The sequence below is a fragment of the Falco naumanni genome, chromosome 7 (genome assembly GCF_017639655.2).
Source record: "Falco naumanni isolate bFalNau1 chromosome 7, bFalNau1.pat, whole genome shotgun sequence".
Taxonomy (NCBI): domain Eukaryota; kingdom Metazoa; phylum Chordata; class Aves; order Falconiformes; family Falconidae; genus Falco; species Falco naumanni.
The window spans coordinates 37,956,658-37,974,416 of NC_054060.1; the positions used below are offsets into that span (position 1 = coordinate 37,956,658).

General features: G+C 45.3%; 1 protein-coding gene across 9 annotated transcripts in view; it reads right to left on the reverse strand.

The window, feature by feature from the left end:
* The window catches only part of EVL (Enah/Vasp-like), a 132,222-nt gene that overhangs the window by 10,673 nt on the left and 103,790 nt on the right, over positions 1–17,759 (reverse strand). For 5 of the 9 annotated variants that reach the window (XM_040600396.1, XM_040600398.1, XM_040600397.1 and 2 more), the window contains exons 4-7: positions 9,692–9,755; positions 5,449–5,510; positions 1,035–1,264; positions 287–408 (exon numbers count right to left, since the gene is read on the reverse strand). In XM_040600396.1, the coding sequence (XP_040456330.1) occupies positions 287–408; positions 1,035–1,264; positions 5,449–5,510; positions 9,692–9,755 (478 nt within the window). Of the gene's footprint in view, positions 1–286; positions 409–1,034; positions 1,265–3,250; positions 5,421–5,448; positions 5,511–9,691; positions 9,756–17,759 lie in introns of those variants that run through there. The other 4 variants (XM_040600393.1, XM_040600390.1, XM_040600389.1 and 1 more) reach the window with 4 other exon arrangements.

Consider the following 17,759-nt stretch of genomic DNA (forward strand, 5'->3'; position numbering starts at 1 on the left):
TGGTAAAATGGCAAAAGCCCAGAGAATATATTTATCACTATCTTTGAAGGCTACCACACGGCAGGATCTGCTACAGCAGCTAAACTCTGCCAGGTATCATTGCAGCAACACCTACACTTTCATATTAAATGCTGGGCAATGCTGGTGACTGACTTCAGCTGGTGAGGAGCTGTCAAATTGCAAAGCACCACCACAGTGACCCATTGCAAACCAAAAACGACAGCTCCTTGTACCACAATTTGCTACAGAGCTCATGCTAGTGCTTACTCGAAGTCCTAGTACAAACCTTTTTGCCAGTAATTTATTCATTTCTTCCATTAGTCCTCCTCCGCCTCCTCCGCTACTTGTTCGATTGGCATCGCTCTTAGAGACCCCACTGGGGCTGGACCCTCCTGAACCATCTTCTGGCTTAAGACAGAAATCAACATTGGAGTTAATGACAAGATTAATTTACAACCACACCCTTAATGATTAGTTTCCCTTATTATTAGGAACAGCCATCACAATCACAGCCCAAAACAAGAGATAGGATGTGTTCTGGCTTGAGAAGACCCACATGGACCGTACTAAACCCAGAAACAGTCTGGGTGAGGCAAATATATCGGCAGATGATGAAAAAACCCACCATGCTGTTTGTTCATGATTATGGTTATGCAACCCTGACCTAAGTGGACACCTATTGTTGTGAGGCCTCACCAGTCTACACTGGTTTTTGGAAGCATGGTGCAGTTTTAACCACTTACAATGACTGAAAATACTAACAGATAGTACAGTGGCGGATTATGCAGCAGTCATGAAATCCTGGCGACATGAGAACTTGCTAATGAACATGTTCTGAAGAGCAGAAATTATACCAAACGTTTCCTGCTCAGCTTTATTTGCACTACAAACTCACATTTAAAAGCTCCCCTAATGGTCAGCTGCAGCATGTGTCACCGTTTCACACTGGATTTGTGGATCATTACACCAAGCTATGCCAGGCTTTCCCGCAGTGGAGGAGAGCCCATCGGAGAGTCCCAGTGCCATCTCCTTACCCGTTGAACTCTCCTTAGTTTGGCACCAGCCAGAGCTGCTGCGAGCCCTGACACTGACCCATCTTCAGTGCCAGCCCCTTGGCTAGCGCCTGCTGGCAGCGGGGGTGGCGGTGGGGGTGCAGCTCCCATGGGTGGCGGAGGGACTGGGGGGGGTGGCGGAGGTGGGGGCCCCCCGGACGAAGCAGGGATCACAGCAGCGCCACTGGGATGACCAGGTGGAAGTGCTGGGCCTGAAATGCAGAGAATACCAATTAGACATGAAACGCAACCTCCTCCAGCCTGTACGCAAAGTCATGCTCCCGCTCCCAAGGCCATGACCTAACTGCATGACGAGTGATCAATGCAAGGAAGCACCGAGCACGCAGAAGAATGGGAAATGGTGGTTGCATCAATGGTCCATCAACTACAGTTGTGTCCTCCTGTGAGACACTGTCACTGATAAACTAGCTTTCTCCCTTCTCTTCTCCCTGGCTGGGCTAGTGCTTTATTCTGTGCCAAAATCAAAACACAGACAACACTTCCCAATTCATAAGTGGCAGCTTCTTCTGCTTCTCTCACAGCTTTCTACATGGAGATATGAAATGACATCAGCCAACTCTGTAGACGGTGGTTAACATCAGCTTTTCACCAGAATCATGGGCTACAGCGACACATCCTCCTTTCTGTTGCACAGGTGTGTGGCCTCAGCTGGTCTTGCAAAATGACACGGGGGAGACCAGCTCCAAGCACCTCGAGGTCCAGCCAAGCTTCCCTGAGCAGCAGCCTGTTGGAGGGGCTGGCGGTGGGTAACTCCGTTGCAGTGTTCTGCCTGTCTGTTAACAGGTCAGTTGAACAAATACACCTCCCTGAGGATATTTCCCCATGTTACACTCTCTCAGAGCTCACAGGCTGCTCCTGATACAAAATCACAGGTTCAGTTGTTCACGAAGTGTTATGTTGAAAGACAGGTGGGTTTTGGCTGAGGAACATTTGGAATCTGTATTTAACATTAGCAGCCTGGTTTTCTTATCTAGGTTTTCTTACACTACTGCCTTATTTCTGTGGTTACCTCCGCTATTATTTCACACTTCCAATTCCATTCTTGAAATGAACCATGGCTGCTACCAGAAATACTTTAAATGTTTCAAGCCCTCTCTGGTTCACAAACATAATAGCTAGTAATTCATTGTGGGTACTGTTAATTGTAATTGCAAAACTACACCCACCTAATTAGAGGCCAGCCTGAGGCAAAAATTGAACTGAGTCAAAGTAATGGACTAATGTGAGTTTAAAATAAGTTTATTGAACTAAGTGGATTTCAAGGACTTATATCAGCTGGAAGACTGAGCCTCCAGTGGTTGCAGTAATATTTTCAGCAGAAAGTGAGAAGAAATGTCTCAGTTTTCTTCCTTTTCTAGGCACATCATTTATGCATTATATGTGGTTATAAACAGGAATGGATCCAAGTCACAAAACATATGATCTGAATTGCAAATAGGCATTACTCCTAAGTGTTCTGACTCTGCAGGCTTTAGACAAGCACTAGAAATCAAGACCATATGCAAAGTGGCAGACCCAAGCTCTTGGTCTGCCTGCAATGAAAAAGATTTGCTGGAATAGTTATAGGGACAAGCCCTCAACTTGGTATAAACTCAACCAAAGTATAAATGCACTTTATATGAGGAAAAGAGTTTCTAGAATGAAATAGATTACACAAGCAGAGGGGATTCTGGGTAACTATAACAAAATCCATGTTATCTCTTTTGCTGGTAACAGAAATACCGCTTAGGAAAGAGAATAAAAATCACAACCTCTACCAATATTGCTAAACAGACAAGTCTACCGCAGACCTGGCCTCCAGCTTCAGAAGAGCCCATCCGCTATGTTTGGACCAGCTGAAAATAGATTTTGTATAAAGCTCGCTGCCAAATGCAATTTCACTCTGTTGAATGATAAAAATCTCCTTCTGGGCTAATACAGTAAGAATACGCACTGCAACAACCCAGCTACAGGGCCCCAGTCCTGTAATTCTTGCTTTTAGCTCAGGAGATCCCTGGACCTTTCCTGAGCAATTTCGATATTTTTCCACCTTATTTTCAGAAATCACATACAGCAGGAGCAGCCTTGGGCACCTCGGCCCTTTTTCTAGTGGTCACGGGCCGTGCCAACGAGGCTTTTTAAGCAGCTGAAAGCTAAGGCTTCATACAGGTCGCAACTCGTTCAAAGTCAGTACTTACTCAAGTGGGCAATGGCTGATGAAGTCATGTAAAGAGGGGTCCTCCTGGGCATAGTCACCTCAGACACAGCAGCGTAAGGGGGAGGCAATGGAAGACAGTGTGACATGGACTGATACCACTGCTGTGGAGGACGAGAAGATGGATGGGAGGATGGGGAGGGAGCCTGGCCAAAGGAGCTGGAGGGGCTGGCGATGGTGGGCAGCGGGGAGGAGGGTGCAGCTCCTAGGTGTGGAAAGAAGCACCTGTCCACACTTTTCACCTGGGTCCCAGAGGGGCCTAAAGCAATTTGTTCTTCAGGATAGCCATTCAGAGGTATGTTTGCCAAGGTCTCCTGGCTCGCTTTATCTGTGGGTCCCTTGCCCCTGTCAGGTGGGACAGGAATGACAGGCAGGATGGTGGGACCACGTGGCTGCAGGACATCACTCCTCTGCAGAGGTGGTGCATTTGTGGCAGAGGAAGCAGAAGACCGAGGAGAGCATGAAAGAGAAGAGCGCCTGAGAGGCTGGCGAAAGGTGGAGGGAAAGTGGGAAGGATGGGGAGGTGGTGGAGACAGCGAGGTTCGCCTGATGCCTGATGTTATTATGGTCCTGCGGTTTGGGCAGGCTGGGGGAGAGGAACCCCGGGCCATTGGCAGCTCGGAGGCTGAGTGCCTGTGCAGAAGCTGGGGGGGTTCTCTGACTCTCTGCAGGGATCTGAAAGAGGATTGAGTAGCAGGCTCAAGGACAGCGGGTGCTGAAGAGACAGCGCTGGCATGAGGCGGCGGTGGGGACACAGCACCCCAGTTACTGCAGGTGGGAGGTGGAGACTGGGGCTGAGAGGAGGGGGACCACATGCTTATCTGAGGGGTGGAAACTAAAAGAACAGAAAAGACAAATGAAAAGAATAAGATGGGTATGTGGCACGGAATGAAACCAAGGCAAAGCGGAACAGAGCGAAAGGAACTGTGAAGTACATGCAAACAGAAACTCAAACAAAGCAAAGAGGAGATGGTGCAGGCACTGGCTTGGGGGTTTCCAACCCTCAGCAAGAACCAGAGGGCTGTGCAGAGCAGGATCCTGGCAGCAGGGGATGGGCTGCATGCTCCCCCCATGGCCATGGGGAGCAGGACCTGCAGCACAGGTAGGGCTGTGTGCTCTGGTGCCAGTGAGGCTCCTCCAAACTTTATGTAAATCTGAGTCAGGATCATGAGCAAGCCCTTCACACCATCATGAGCATCACCCTTGCACCAGGGCAGCTGCAAGGGGCATGCTGAACACAGCAGTGGCCACCTCATAGCCAGGGAGGGGACAGCTAGAAGTCCCTGAGAGCCATGTCCTGCTCTTTGGGGATGCCGAGGCAGGGTTTTGGCTATGTTCCCTATGCAGAATAGCACACTAACCTCTGTCGAAACAGAGTCCAACACTCCTGTCACTAAGGGGTGTGTGTGTGTGTCTGAGCTGGTTTCATGTCGAAACCTAAAAAGTTGTAACAGCTGAGGAAAAACATTTCACTTCTGTGGCCAGATTAACTGAAAAAACTTCCCCAAAACAAAAGCCCAGACGCAAGATGGCCATCTTGGCTTGCCTGCTTTGCAGTCTATCAGAGAGGCAAAGCCATACTTTGTAGTTATAAGCTATTCCTGTCATCGCTTCTCTCAGCTTAGTGCAACTTAATATGCTACAGAAGATTTTCGTAAGCTCATTAAATATATATTTTTTTTCCATTAAGCTCACAGAAGACCTCTCACTTCATGACCACAAAATCCCCACTGATGAGCATCTGAAGCTATATTTTCCTCCGCACTGTGGTTTGCTTTGTGCTGCAGAGCAACGGGGAGTGCCTAGCCTGGCACATCCAGCACATGAACCCCATCATGCTTACATCCCCTGGAAACATGGAGTCACTCCTGCGGTGGATGTGCTACCTGCTGTCCTCATGGGTGTGGAAGGAAGATGGCCAGGCCCTCTTGGTACCCCTAAAATCCTCCTCAGCTGTACAAGCTTTGCCAAGCACAAAACCTACCTAGCTGCACCTGAGCCTCTGTGAAACAACAAACCATGCCCAAATGCATGTAAATCTCTAGCTATAAACGCTTCAAAACGTAATTGTAACTACAACCACTTTTAGCAGCCTAGCTCTTGTAAAGCACCACACAAAACCCAACTACAGCCAAAGGAGACAAGCAAGGAGAGACTACATCTGCTTGGTTTGATACGTGCCTGTGGTAGAGGTTCTCCTTTCCAGAGATTCCTGGCGCTGTTGCTGTTGCTCCATCACTTGTCTGAAACAGCAATGAAAAACCCTCGGTCATTAGGTATTCTTTATAATTTTGAGTAAAACCTTATACATTGAGAAGCACTCAAACTGTATGTCTTGGGTGATGTGAGCCAGATCCTCACAGAAATGCTAATCCCGTGAGATGGAGGTGGGTTTGGCTTCACTTGCCTTGGTCACAGCGGTACCATTGCATGCGTTGGGAAAGCGCAACTTGAACATTGCCCTGCATCGGCCGGACACCGCAGGGGTTGGTTCATCCATTTATGACAACTCCTCAATGGGCTCTGCACAAGGGATTGTCAGTGCCCCAGGCCCAGGACAGCACAGCAACCATGCGTGTTGTTAACCTGAAGCGTGTGAACATTGCAAGGGAAGATTATAGGGGCGTCTCGCATAAAATGACACAGTCCTGAGTCTTTTGTGGATCAGGAGCCCAAAGGACTTGAATGAAAATATAAGGAAGCTTGACCTGCGTTTAGGTGCTGACTGTACAAAGCCTGTTTTGTCCAGCTGCATGCAACCAAGTTCTTTGCTGGCACTGGACAGCCTCGCTGACCACCTGCGCCTGCCAGCGCGGCCACGGGCACCACGGCTATGTGTTTCCTCCACAACTGCTGACCACAACATTGCACTGCTGATTTTTTGGCACCTTTCCCCCCGGGAGCTGCTAGCTCCCGTGCTACCCAGGCCTGGAAATACATAGGGAAATACACTGACCCGGGCTCTGCTTTCCCGGGATGTGCAGTTCCCGGGGTCTAGCAGCAGAGGTCTGCTCTCGCACACTGCAACACCTCTGCAGCTGTCACTGACCCCTGCCACAAACTCACCCTGGCATTGCTCTTGTTAAAAAGATTAATAGCGAAAACCTAGAGTATTTGCCAGTCTTTTTGCCACCTGCATGGATATGGACTAAAGATTTCAGCAATACTAAAACGTAACTCTGAAATTACCTTACTGAAGCGCTTGGTAATAAGGTTTATTATAATTTTCTTCCATGGTTTTGAGGCAAAGTTTGCCTTGAATTTGTTCCACGTATGTTTGAGCCAGTCTTAGCTGCATATGGATTTCTTTTTTTTGCAACAGCTTGACTTCATGGTCTGTACAGTAAGGCAAGCTTAACTCTAAGCAACACTCCTATTTCGACTCCTTACGTAATACTTCAGAGAGATCTTCCTGTTACATTTTTACTTGTACTTTCCCGAGTCTGCAATTTTAAATAATTCTATCTTATTTACATACCAATAGAAGATTTTTTAAGAAAAAAGTCCAGAAAAATAAAGTTATATTATGCAGGGAAAAAAGGATGTCTTAATTTGCAAAACAAGTTTCCCATATTTCAATTCTAATTCCATAGATGGGAAAGGAAAATCCATCATTTCACTGTGGAGGGATCGATCCTAAACTGGCTTTATATTCAGGACATGCAAGCCATCAAACATAGGCAATTTCTGGAAAACTATTATAGTCATCTGAGAAAATTCTTCTATGTGTAAAGGGGAAACAGTTTTGAGGAACAGTCTTAGTTGGTCGATTCAACTGTTTTCACTTAAGCTATGATACTTTAAACCAAATAAATAAAAATCTTTACTTCAGTACATACCCTGGGTCTTACTTGATAGCTATGGGTTGAACACATATGCAACAGCATCAACTGTACTGCTAAAATTTAAATTGTAAACACAAGTACTGAGAGTTTCCTAAGCATACTGTCCCCTACGAGGAAAGAAATATGGGTAAGACGTCTCCATGTCCTTAGAGTCTGCAGAGCAGATACGGGTGCAGGGTGCTCCACAAAGACAGGGTCAGCTACTGCCATTTGAAATCATTGGGGTTCATTCCAGCCCTGTCTGCCCTTAAGCAGAAGCAGTTTATACATGCTAAATGGACCCCTCCACAGGTGCTAAAAGGAGAAGTTCTTACACCCTTCGGAAGTCAACTTTATTCCAGTAGAACTAAATAAAGCCTGAGACTGGCACAAGGCTGCTTAAAGAGTATGCAAGGAGTAAAGCATAAGAGGGGACAAATTACACTCTGACCAAGAAATATATTCTTTCAGCATTTATATAAAGGTCTCTAAAAAACCTTTTAAACAGACAAATTTGCAGGGTAGTTACCATAACTTCATTTCTTTGCCTGCTTACAAGATGTTAAAAAAAAGCTAGGTCCAAAATTAGGTCTGCTCTATGCTTAAAGAATGCATCAGCGTAATTAAAGCTGAAAATCCTCTAGTGCAGATGCAGTAATATCTGAGTGTATCTACTGGCATAGCTTATTCCAGTCTAGCGGAGCAGAAGAAGCTTTCCCAGGACCATGTGCCTTGTAGCAGTCAAATATTACCTACCCAAAAGACAGTAAAACTGTCTCTAAATTAAAAACAATAAATGTGGGTTTTTTTCTAATGTAGTTAAGTTGCTTGCACTTCAAATGTACAGACTAGACACCTAAATTTTAGGTCTGAGTTACATACGGTCTGAAGAATCAGTGACTTGCATTGGTTAAGTGAAGAGCTGGATCAGGCCCTTCAGCCAGGCAGCAGGGACAGGCATCATCCCCCTGCCTCTGGGCGAGCAGGAGCTCTCTTCTGACCTTTATGATAGCTCTGCTAACCCAAAGTACATCTGACAAATCTCAAGTGAAATACCATTACCCGCTGACCCATTTAATAGTCATACGTAAATCCCTACTGAATCTCAGGCCTTTCAGAGTTATTAATAAAGGCACGGGAAACTAGTTGCCCTACACTTTCCCCCTCCAAAAAACCGTAAGGTAAGAGAGAATCCTAAGTACCCACCACAGCCTGTGTAAGGGCCTTGCCTTAAATGACCTATACACGGTTTCGTGTAGGGACCAGTCAGAACGGTAGCCGTGGAAGGCTACCCCTGCAAGGGCAGTCAAACCTACAAACCAAGGCAGAGCCCACTGAGTGCCTGTCACATCAGACCAACGTCTGACAGCTTTGGTGCTGAACGGCCCCTGCAGGTCTGCTTCCACTAAAATCCTTACGAAGCTATTTATTATCTGAACCAAACATTGGGTCAAGTCCTTTGGAGAGCCAGCTGCACTTGCTGATCCTCCTCTCATTACAGAAGCAAAGGCAGACACCTCATTTAAGCAATGCCAGGCACTAAACTTGGAGCAGTAACAGGTCCTGTTGATTTCTGTACTCCAGCGCACTCCTGATGAAGTGAGGCTCACCAGCTTATGCGCGTTATGGCAGAATAGTCTCCACTGTTTCTCATATGGTAGCAGAAACACACTTGTAGTGAATATAGAATTGCAGAAATATGGGTAACAAAGGTGCGCTTCTTGTGTGCGCAAGCCTGTACTCCAACAAGGAAGCACAAGCCTGGCTAAGCAGTGCTGCTGGTGCGGATACCACCGATGCTGGGCAGGCGGATCACAGCTCTGACAGCGTGGACTAACAGTCAGACTAGAAGACTTTGTCCAGAATGGGATAGGCATTTCCTATACTCAGCAGAGGAAGCTGAAGATACTGCCGCTATAGGGATTTCTACTGCTGCTACAAGAATCAAGGCTGAATCACCAAAACCAAAATGAAATGGGTCTCATAATTTCATTATGGACACAGGCATATAAGGACAGACACTCCTGTCCACCTTCCCTTTGATGTCAAGGAGACCACTCCTAGCGGCTAGAGAAAAGGCCATGTGTAATAAAGGCACTAAGTCTGACATATGGGTAAAGGTGAAGGGCATGACTACACCTTCATTTATTGTCCTGGTTTAGAGCAAAACGTATGCATATGAACAGCATATGATATAGGAATAGCCATACACAAAAATGGGCCAAAACTGTTACTGACAGCGCATATGATCCATCAGATGCTCCCTGGGCAATATGACTGTCACCACCAGCAGGTGATCCAGAACAGGGTAAGTTTAGGCTTTCTTAATGTGCTTGAGGAAACACACTCTCTACAAACTGCTTTTAAATATGTTTTGTCTTTAACTCTGAACATTGCTTGTCTTTGAGCAAAGAATTTACCTAGACCTTCAGTTCACTTCACCTTTTAATAGTCACTACAGAATCATTAGCAATAATTATGGAAAACTCAGAATCAGCTTAAAACAGGTACAAGGAAAATGAACAGTGCTTATCGGTGAGCAAGGACTGTGCGTCCATCCAAGTTACAAACTAGAACTCTACCATAACTGATTAACTCACCTTCTCTGTGCTTCCATTTCATCTGGAGATGGCCCATTCTGGACCTGGCGCTGGGCAGCTGGACCTACAGAAACAATGAGAAAATGCTATTAGAAAAGTAAATGTGGCTGACTTTCAAAAAACAGTGCCACTCAGATTAATTGCTTCTCCATCTTACTATGAGAAAAAAAACTTCACGCATTATTGTACTCTCTTTGTCTTTTTTTTTTTTTTTTAGTTTCCTATTAGACAGATCATCACATGCTATAAATTTTTAGTTCCATTAGGAGAATCTAATGGCTAAATTGATGAGCAGATTTGTCCAGAAACTTGGCATCATGGTAGCTGTAGAGTACATACTAATCTCTTGGCACCAGTGAAGACCCATAGTGTTGCAAAAGATATCCTGTGGAAGGACAGTCCATCGCACTGGGATACATTTCTAGCTTCTACAGGGTTCAGATCTAGTCTCCCTGGATTATTCTGTGCTTGCACAGCAATTCAACCACAGTGCTGACGTTGTGAGCAAACATGCTAGCTAGTGCTGCTCTGATGTTGAGATGGCATCAAGAAGCTACGTGATGGAAGGTGCAAGGAGGTGCAAAATTAAATAAGCCTTTTACAAAGGTGGATTTTCTTTTTACAGTGCTGTTGGTCTTCTGCTTCTGCAGGATCCACATCAAGCTGAGCTTTCACTGGCATTCACCAACAAAATCCAGCTACACATGTCGCCATTTAAGTCACATCTCTCTCGACTCTGATCATTTAATCTTTGTTCTTGGACATTTAATCAAGCACACTGACAATACATGTCATTTTTTGAAAGGAGGAATTATTCTGAAAATAAAAATAATTGTTGGTAACAAGCTACAGTGGTCTTGCATGTGGTGGAAGGAGGATTGTTCCATTGATCAACTGGAACTAAACAAACAATAGTTCTATTGAATGCAATAGCAATTTTCCTCATAAACATCACCGAGAAATAGATCAGTTATATGCAGAAAGTTATTATGTCTACCATACTTTTTTCATTATCAAGTGCTAAATTTCATCATTTTAAACGTTATCCAACAAGAGCAAATCAGAATTAAACACTTGCAAACCCAAATATATCACTCACAAACCATTAAGGATATTTCTCTCCATTTTCTGTATATGTTTCTGTATCTGAAATCGAATTTAGAAAGCATGACTGTGTGAAAACGGGAAAGATGGCAGAAATGGATTGCAGTCAGAAATTCCAGAGCATTGACTGATTCTGATATAATTTGTGCATATTTTTGAAACATGTTTAAGGACTAATGTTTGCAGAAAGGAAACACAGCACTTTCTGAAAATTGGGACTATGTACTCCAGTTTTGGGTATCCCCAAAATGGAGCCAGTGACAAGTACTGAGTAAAAAGCCCTGACATTTAAAAATATCTTAGGATTGGGTATGAATAATGACAGTTAACTTCTTTAATGCCTCACAACTGACAACTTAATATTGTTTGTCACAGGCCTCTAGCAAACTATTTAGACAGAAATGCCACATTTTGTAAAGATCACAAGAAACAATGAATGGGGGTGCGTCTGAGGGTGATTATTTTGGAAACAAGCCTTGGGGAAAAGCTTAGCAGGTATTTGGGAAGCACAACGCAGAAGGCTCACATGTAAGGTATTCAATGTGTAACAAGGATGCCATGTTACTGCATGAATGCTCGTACTCTGCATCTTCACTACTGAAGTGAAAGAAGGCCAGAGTTACCCCCGAGCAGCAGTTACAGAGTGAATTTAAACTTCTGAACACAGTAGGAAGACAGGTGAGGTCCCATCCCCAACCTGTGGAATTGGACCAGGGTCCCCACAGTTAGCAGTGACACCGGTTTGCTCCCTGGCTCTGGTGTGTGCAGGTAACACCCACCTTGTCCTGTACACATACATGTACCTGTGAGATACTTCAGTAAGCAGACTTCTGGGTGAAAGACTTTCAAGGCTTAAGTCAGTTACACCTCCCTCACTGGCTAACAAATTCCACCATGAAAAGCCTTAGCCATGCTCATCACTGCATATAATTTCATCACGAGAAAACTGCCCTTGTATAAAGACTCTGCGTGGGAAGAGGACTAAAAGTCAGCACCAACATGAACAAGAAAGGCAATAAATCATGTCAAAGTATATAGGAGGCTCTAACGATGCCATCTTCATCTGGTACTTTGGCATAAATTTCCTCTTGGGGCCAAATGCCTAGAAAAATGAGGCAGTGTGGCCAGTTCGACTAATACTAGACATGCAGAAGGAATCAAAGACCAGACTAGCAACACCACACAAAAAAAAACGCAACTCCTTTTTCCTGTGGGCACTGTTATGAACTAGATACATAGGTTTAAAACCAAACAAATCCAACCAAACCAATTTGGAAAGAAGCCTAAGGAAATCCTTTTAAGGCAACATTACAAAACGCATCTGAAAGTTAAGACTGTTGCTTTTTATCACCCGGAGCTTTCTCAAGCTGACCTTGCATAGCAGGCAAGTAAATGAAAGATGCATATGCATCTGCAAACAAGTCCATCTCAATTTTCAACACAAAAGAGTCCTAGTTAATTCAATGAGTTTCCTTACGTTTTCTGGTATGTATGCGTATGCTTGCAGGATTAAGACCACACATGATACTAAATACACAGCTTTTGGTTGCAATACATGGTTGCAAAATGGACACCGTCTTTAAAAATCTGCCTGTGGTACAGCAAATACCTGATATATTCCCAGGGCAGACCACAAGTCAGTTCAGACAATGCTACTGGAAATTTTTCCCCTCACTTCACAGAAATAACTTAATTTCACTCCTTTATTCAGAGATGAGCTCCATGCATTAACAGTCCCTAATGTTTTTTGTTTTTTTTTTTACATTAAGAACCCCAGCTGATCATTTCAGTTGGCAGCATTTTGTTCTTATTATTATTTGGTCATAGTGTGAAATGTCCTTAAAATGAAGTACATAAAGCTCCTAATTATGTTTTGAAATTGCCAATTTCTTCATAGTTTCTATAGAAATACCCTCCTCTTTTGGCAGACAAAAACAAGAGAAAAAATATCAGAAGAAAAGAAGCTACTTCAGGCCTGACTCAGTAAACAATCGACATTCAAAAACTCTGCATAACTGGTGAAAAATTTGCAGATATTTGTATTTGCACACTAATTTAAACAGCCAGACAACTTTTCAGATGCAAAGGGTACATGACTGCATGGCTCCCAATATGCCTCACTCTCTCTCCAATATCTTGAGACATGTAACAATTAGTGTTTCCCAAGTAATGACCAATTCCTCTCTTTTACAGGTTTAGATTTCTCTGATTACAGGTTTAGACTAACACACTGCAGGAAAACATCATTCATTCATTTAAATCTTTCCCAAACTTACTTTTCTTCTATTTTACCAGTGACCGGTAGTGAGACATTCAAGAAGTGAACTATCTTCACTTATACCCAATCCTAAGATATTTTTAATGTCCTCTTCTGCGCATTAGTTTTGTTTAGCACAATTTTCTTCCTAAAGTGCTTTGGAAGTGAAGTACTCTAACAAAGCTGGGAGACAAAAAAAAAAGGCAGGCACAAACAGAAGAGGAGGATGAACCTGTAATAGGTAGCTTGTCCTCTCTCCTGTGTAAAACAAGAAAGGGTGGAGTAAAAGTTGGTAAGATAATGCTGAAGGAAAGCCTAGACCAGCTGCACAGGTCAGTCACAGCTTGTGGGAACAGGGACAGCTGTTCTCTGTTCCTGCAGAGGCTTGTATTGATTGGAAGTGGTTGGAAAAGAGTTTGAGGAAAGTTGCATGTGGAGCTGTCTTGGAATAACAGGGTGTTCAGGGCAGTCGCACCTTTTGCTGCCAGTGAGGTTACAGCTCTTCTTGCCACCAGTGGGGAAACACACCGGTTCTGTTTGGCACTGGTTACAGTCTTGCTTGAGTTACTCACAACCATAAGAAGTAATTCCTTCTGGCATCCTGCCTGTGGTCTTATTTAAACCAATTGTTTTTCTGTAGTGATATGAAACCTTAATTTGCAAACCCTAAAGAAAAAGGTTAGATGCAACCTGTTTTGGCAACCAAGATTTTGCCTGAGGTTGGCCAATATACTTAAGAGCCCAACCCAACTTTCAGGTCTGTTCATTGCCACAAACATCAGTTCTGCTGGATTTCCCCCCGGTCCCAATCCAGACTACTCAGCAGACCCAGGCTCACCACCATCTGATGTGAAGTCTGCAAATAACTTCTATCTCTGTAATGGTGGAACCTCTTGTTTCTCTTGTCCTTGAGATTGCTTTTAGCATGCTTGGCCAAAGCTCATGCAGATACTGAAAGCAGGGATTATTTTTACACTTGGGACTGTATATGTATGCTCTGCAGCGCGCATACATCAGACACCTGTTTGACTGAGGGTTTTTTAAATTCAAGTGGATTTCTACGTTTAACTACTCTCCACATTTCTAGATATTTCTCAAACCTGAGCAGAGCAGACATGAACACTAAGTGCTCTTGCTGATGGCATCCTCATTCAAACATGCTTCTCGAGTTGCCCCGTGAGCTACCCCTGACCCTGACAGCCTTTGGGAACAGTCTCACAGAGAAGAGCACTTCTCAGCACAATAACCAGGAGACACAGTTTTGCTACTGACCTGTTTGCAGCTTCACAGCTGTTGTGATCTACATTTTTAGCAACTAATTAATGCAGGAGATATGCTATGAATGTCTGTTTCCTCACTTCATTGCTTTGTAATAATTAACTGCATTTTTATATAAGCATCTTGTGATTCAGCTTGAGGCAGATTTTGGGAGCAAATGGATGTTTTCCGTGTTTGCTTTTTCTCTTCCCACTCAGCCGCCCCAGCACCCACTCTGCCTGTCCCCAGCTGTCCCTAAAGACAGCAGCAATGAGGAACTCCTGGTGCAGAGCACTGCTTCATAGCAGGTGTGATGGTTTTCATATGCCGTACCACTGTGCCCTGCCACTGCTTGAACATGTCCATGTCCAAACATGTCCCACAGCCAGCCACAAAATAGGACCAGAGCTGTCACCCAAAGAAAACCCATGCTCTGGCTTCAACTCTGGCATAGCTGTGGTGGGAAGGCACGAGCAAGCAGGAACAATGCCATCATTTCTCTCCTGCTGGGGCAGCCCCAAGCAGCATTTCTTTTTCCTCTTTTACTTATGCTACAACTGCAAGCACCACTGACTGCGCGCAGTCAAGAAAGTGGCAAAATCAGGCATTTCCCTGACCAACCAGGATTTTGTGCTTCTTCAATACAGAAGGTCCAATCTAACCCACTTACATATCTTTCATTCATGATATGCACTGGAAGCAGCCCCCAGGTGGGGTTTCTACAACCCCCTATAGCCTCCATAGTGCTTATGGACCAGTGCAATGAAGGTGGGAGCTAAGGAAAGGGTCCAGAGTCACAGCTGAATAAGAAATATATCAGAGCCTTAAATTCTTGAGATGACTGAAAATTCTTGCTCTGCATATGAACAGAACATGATAATTTTGTGCAAAAAGAAGCACAGCAGACTATGGGAGGAAAAGAGGCGAGACAGACAGACAGCTCTTCCCTCATTGCCTGATGTTTTAGCACATACTTGGATTGTGAGAGACTCAGGTTCAGGCACCAGGCCTGACCCATCGGCATTTATATCCCGGGGATGTGACCAAAACACTTGCTTATCTTGACCAGAACAGAAGAAATCATTCCAAATAGCAAGTCCCTGCAAATCTTTTCTTTCCCACAGAAACATCTTTCAAGTAAATTGTTGTTTTCCAACAGAAAACAAATACCAACAGTTGTCAAAAGCATTTCTGAGCAGCCCTGGTCGCAGCGCCCCCGTTCAGGTACAGCCTGGCCCCCCCGCCCTGTGCTCAGGCAGTGGGGGGCAGCCCTGGCTGGGCTGCTGCCAGCCCCCGGCCCCAACGTGCAAACCCACGCTGAGCTCCGCTGCACACTGCCTTTTGCTGTCTTCACCATAACCGCTCCCCTTCACCCCCCCGCTGCCGGGGGGATCCTTGCCCCCAGCTGTGCCACTGCCCAATCCCACCCCGGAGCACCCCACAGGCAGAACAGCCTTGCAACGTGGGGGCGAAGGCAAGTGCCAGAGCGGGGAAGTCATCGCCATCTCCTCACCCCACCGCTTCACCCCGCTCACAGCCTGGCTGCCACCTCGGCTCCCTGCCCACCGCTGGGCTATCACACTGCTGCTGCAGAGCCTCAAACAGCCCCTGCCCGAGGACCTCAGCCTGCTCTTGGCCTCCTCAGTCTGTCCTGGTGGCAGCTGCCCAAGTGACACTGCGATCAAACTCATTAGTAGAGACTATTACCCTGGACAAAGCACCCATCTAATTAGCCTAGATAAAGCACATAGATAAAGCAGGGTGCCTACCGACTTCTGGGACCCAAGCTAGTGCAGCCAGAGTTGGATGACATGGCAGGTCACATAGACCTTCATCTCCGTGGTGAGCCACAGGACTGGGAAGAGGGATCACCCTGCTCCCTGCGCCCCATGGCCACAGCCGGGTGCAGCCATGGGCCCCTCACGCGTGCTGCCATGGTGTTTCCACGCCGGGGGTCTGGGACCATGCGCGTCCTGCCCCCTTTGACACGCAACAGCTCACATGTCGGGCATGCTGTGGGGACAGCATCTGATGAGGACGCGGGGGCTGAGACCAAGCACGGACAGGCGGACAAATGGGGCAGTTCCATCTGTGGGTCACTAGTGGCTCAGTTTGAAAAATGTTAATGACATTAGACTTTTGTTGTGCTATTAACTATGCACTAGAGCGCCTGCTGCTCCATACAGGATCCTGTTGGATGTTTGAATCACAGTAAGCAAAGCCACCCTGGCAGAGAGGGAGCACACCCTGCCAAGGGAGGGTTCGGGTACAGTGCCACACACACCCAGCAAAGGGAGGGTTTGGGTGCAGTGAGACAAAGCCCGCTTTCAGGCAGCGCTTGCCTCCTTCCTATTAAACATTAATGAAATAGAAAGAGTTTCAGAGAGTGTTATTCACAGGCTGCATGACTCTACAGCGTTTATACCAGAGTACATTAAATACCTTCTATAATACCACGTACACATGGACCAAACTTTTCCTCAGAGAGCTGCAAAGAACTTTATCAGCCTTAATTAACCTTCACCGATGCTGTGAGGCAGAAGTGGCATGACTCGATTGCCCTCAGACCATATCTGCACAAGTAAAATTTGTTTGCATCAATTTACCTGCAGGTGACATTTGCTACTGACACAGTTAAACCTATGCAAAAGGTCAGCTAAGGCACTCTTACTCTGATGCAGACCAAATAAGTTTTGGTTTGACCTAAGGCAGGAAGAGTGTGGTCAAATGAGCATTTCCAGCTCTGTGCCAGCAAACTTCTCCACCTCCCTCCCTTGTCCCTTGATGACTGACAGTGTTGCAAGTCTGTGGCAGCACAAGGTAAAACACATCCTCTTAAAGCCATCCCCAGCCGTGTTTTACACAACCTCATTTTACCTTATACTACACTGGACAAGGAGCAGTGTGTACCAGGTACCAACTCAGCTGAATTGCAGAAATTCCCAACTTAGAAGTTCTTAAAAAACACCATTCCCAAGATTGCAATTGCTTTACTTTTATCTTTTACCTGTAAGATTACTTTAGTCTAACACGAAACAGGCCCTCCTTAAGCTGAAATAAGGGTGTGAGTACAGGGGGTCTGTATGAAGCCTGTTTGTTTAAACTAAAATGTGATTTAACATTCACTGCTGAAACTTTCTGGTGTAGATAAGATTTAAGGACAGCAACAGAGCTGGAAAAACAAGCCTGGTATTTAACATGGGAGTGCCCTACCGTGTGGTTAGTTCACACCTCCTACAAGTACACATGCACAGGTGTATGCACTGTGCACAGTCTTTTTTTTTTTTTTTTCAGGCAAACCAAAAATGGGTCCCACACCACTGTGCATTGCACTGAGCAGGATGGAAAACACGAGATCCAGAGAGGAGTTACCAAATAGAAAGGCTATGCTGCAAGGCGACTAGAAAGAAATTATCTTCAATTCACCAGAAGTACTACTGAACACGTCAA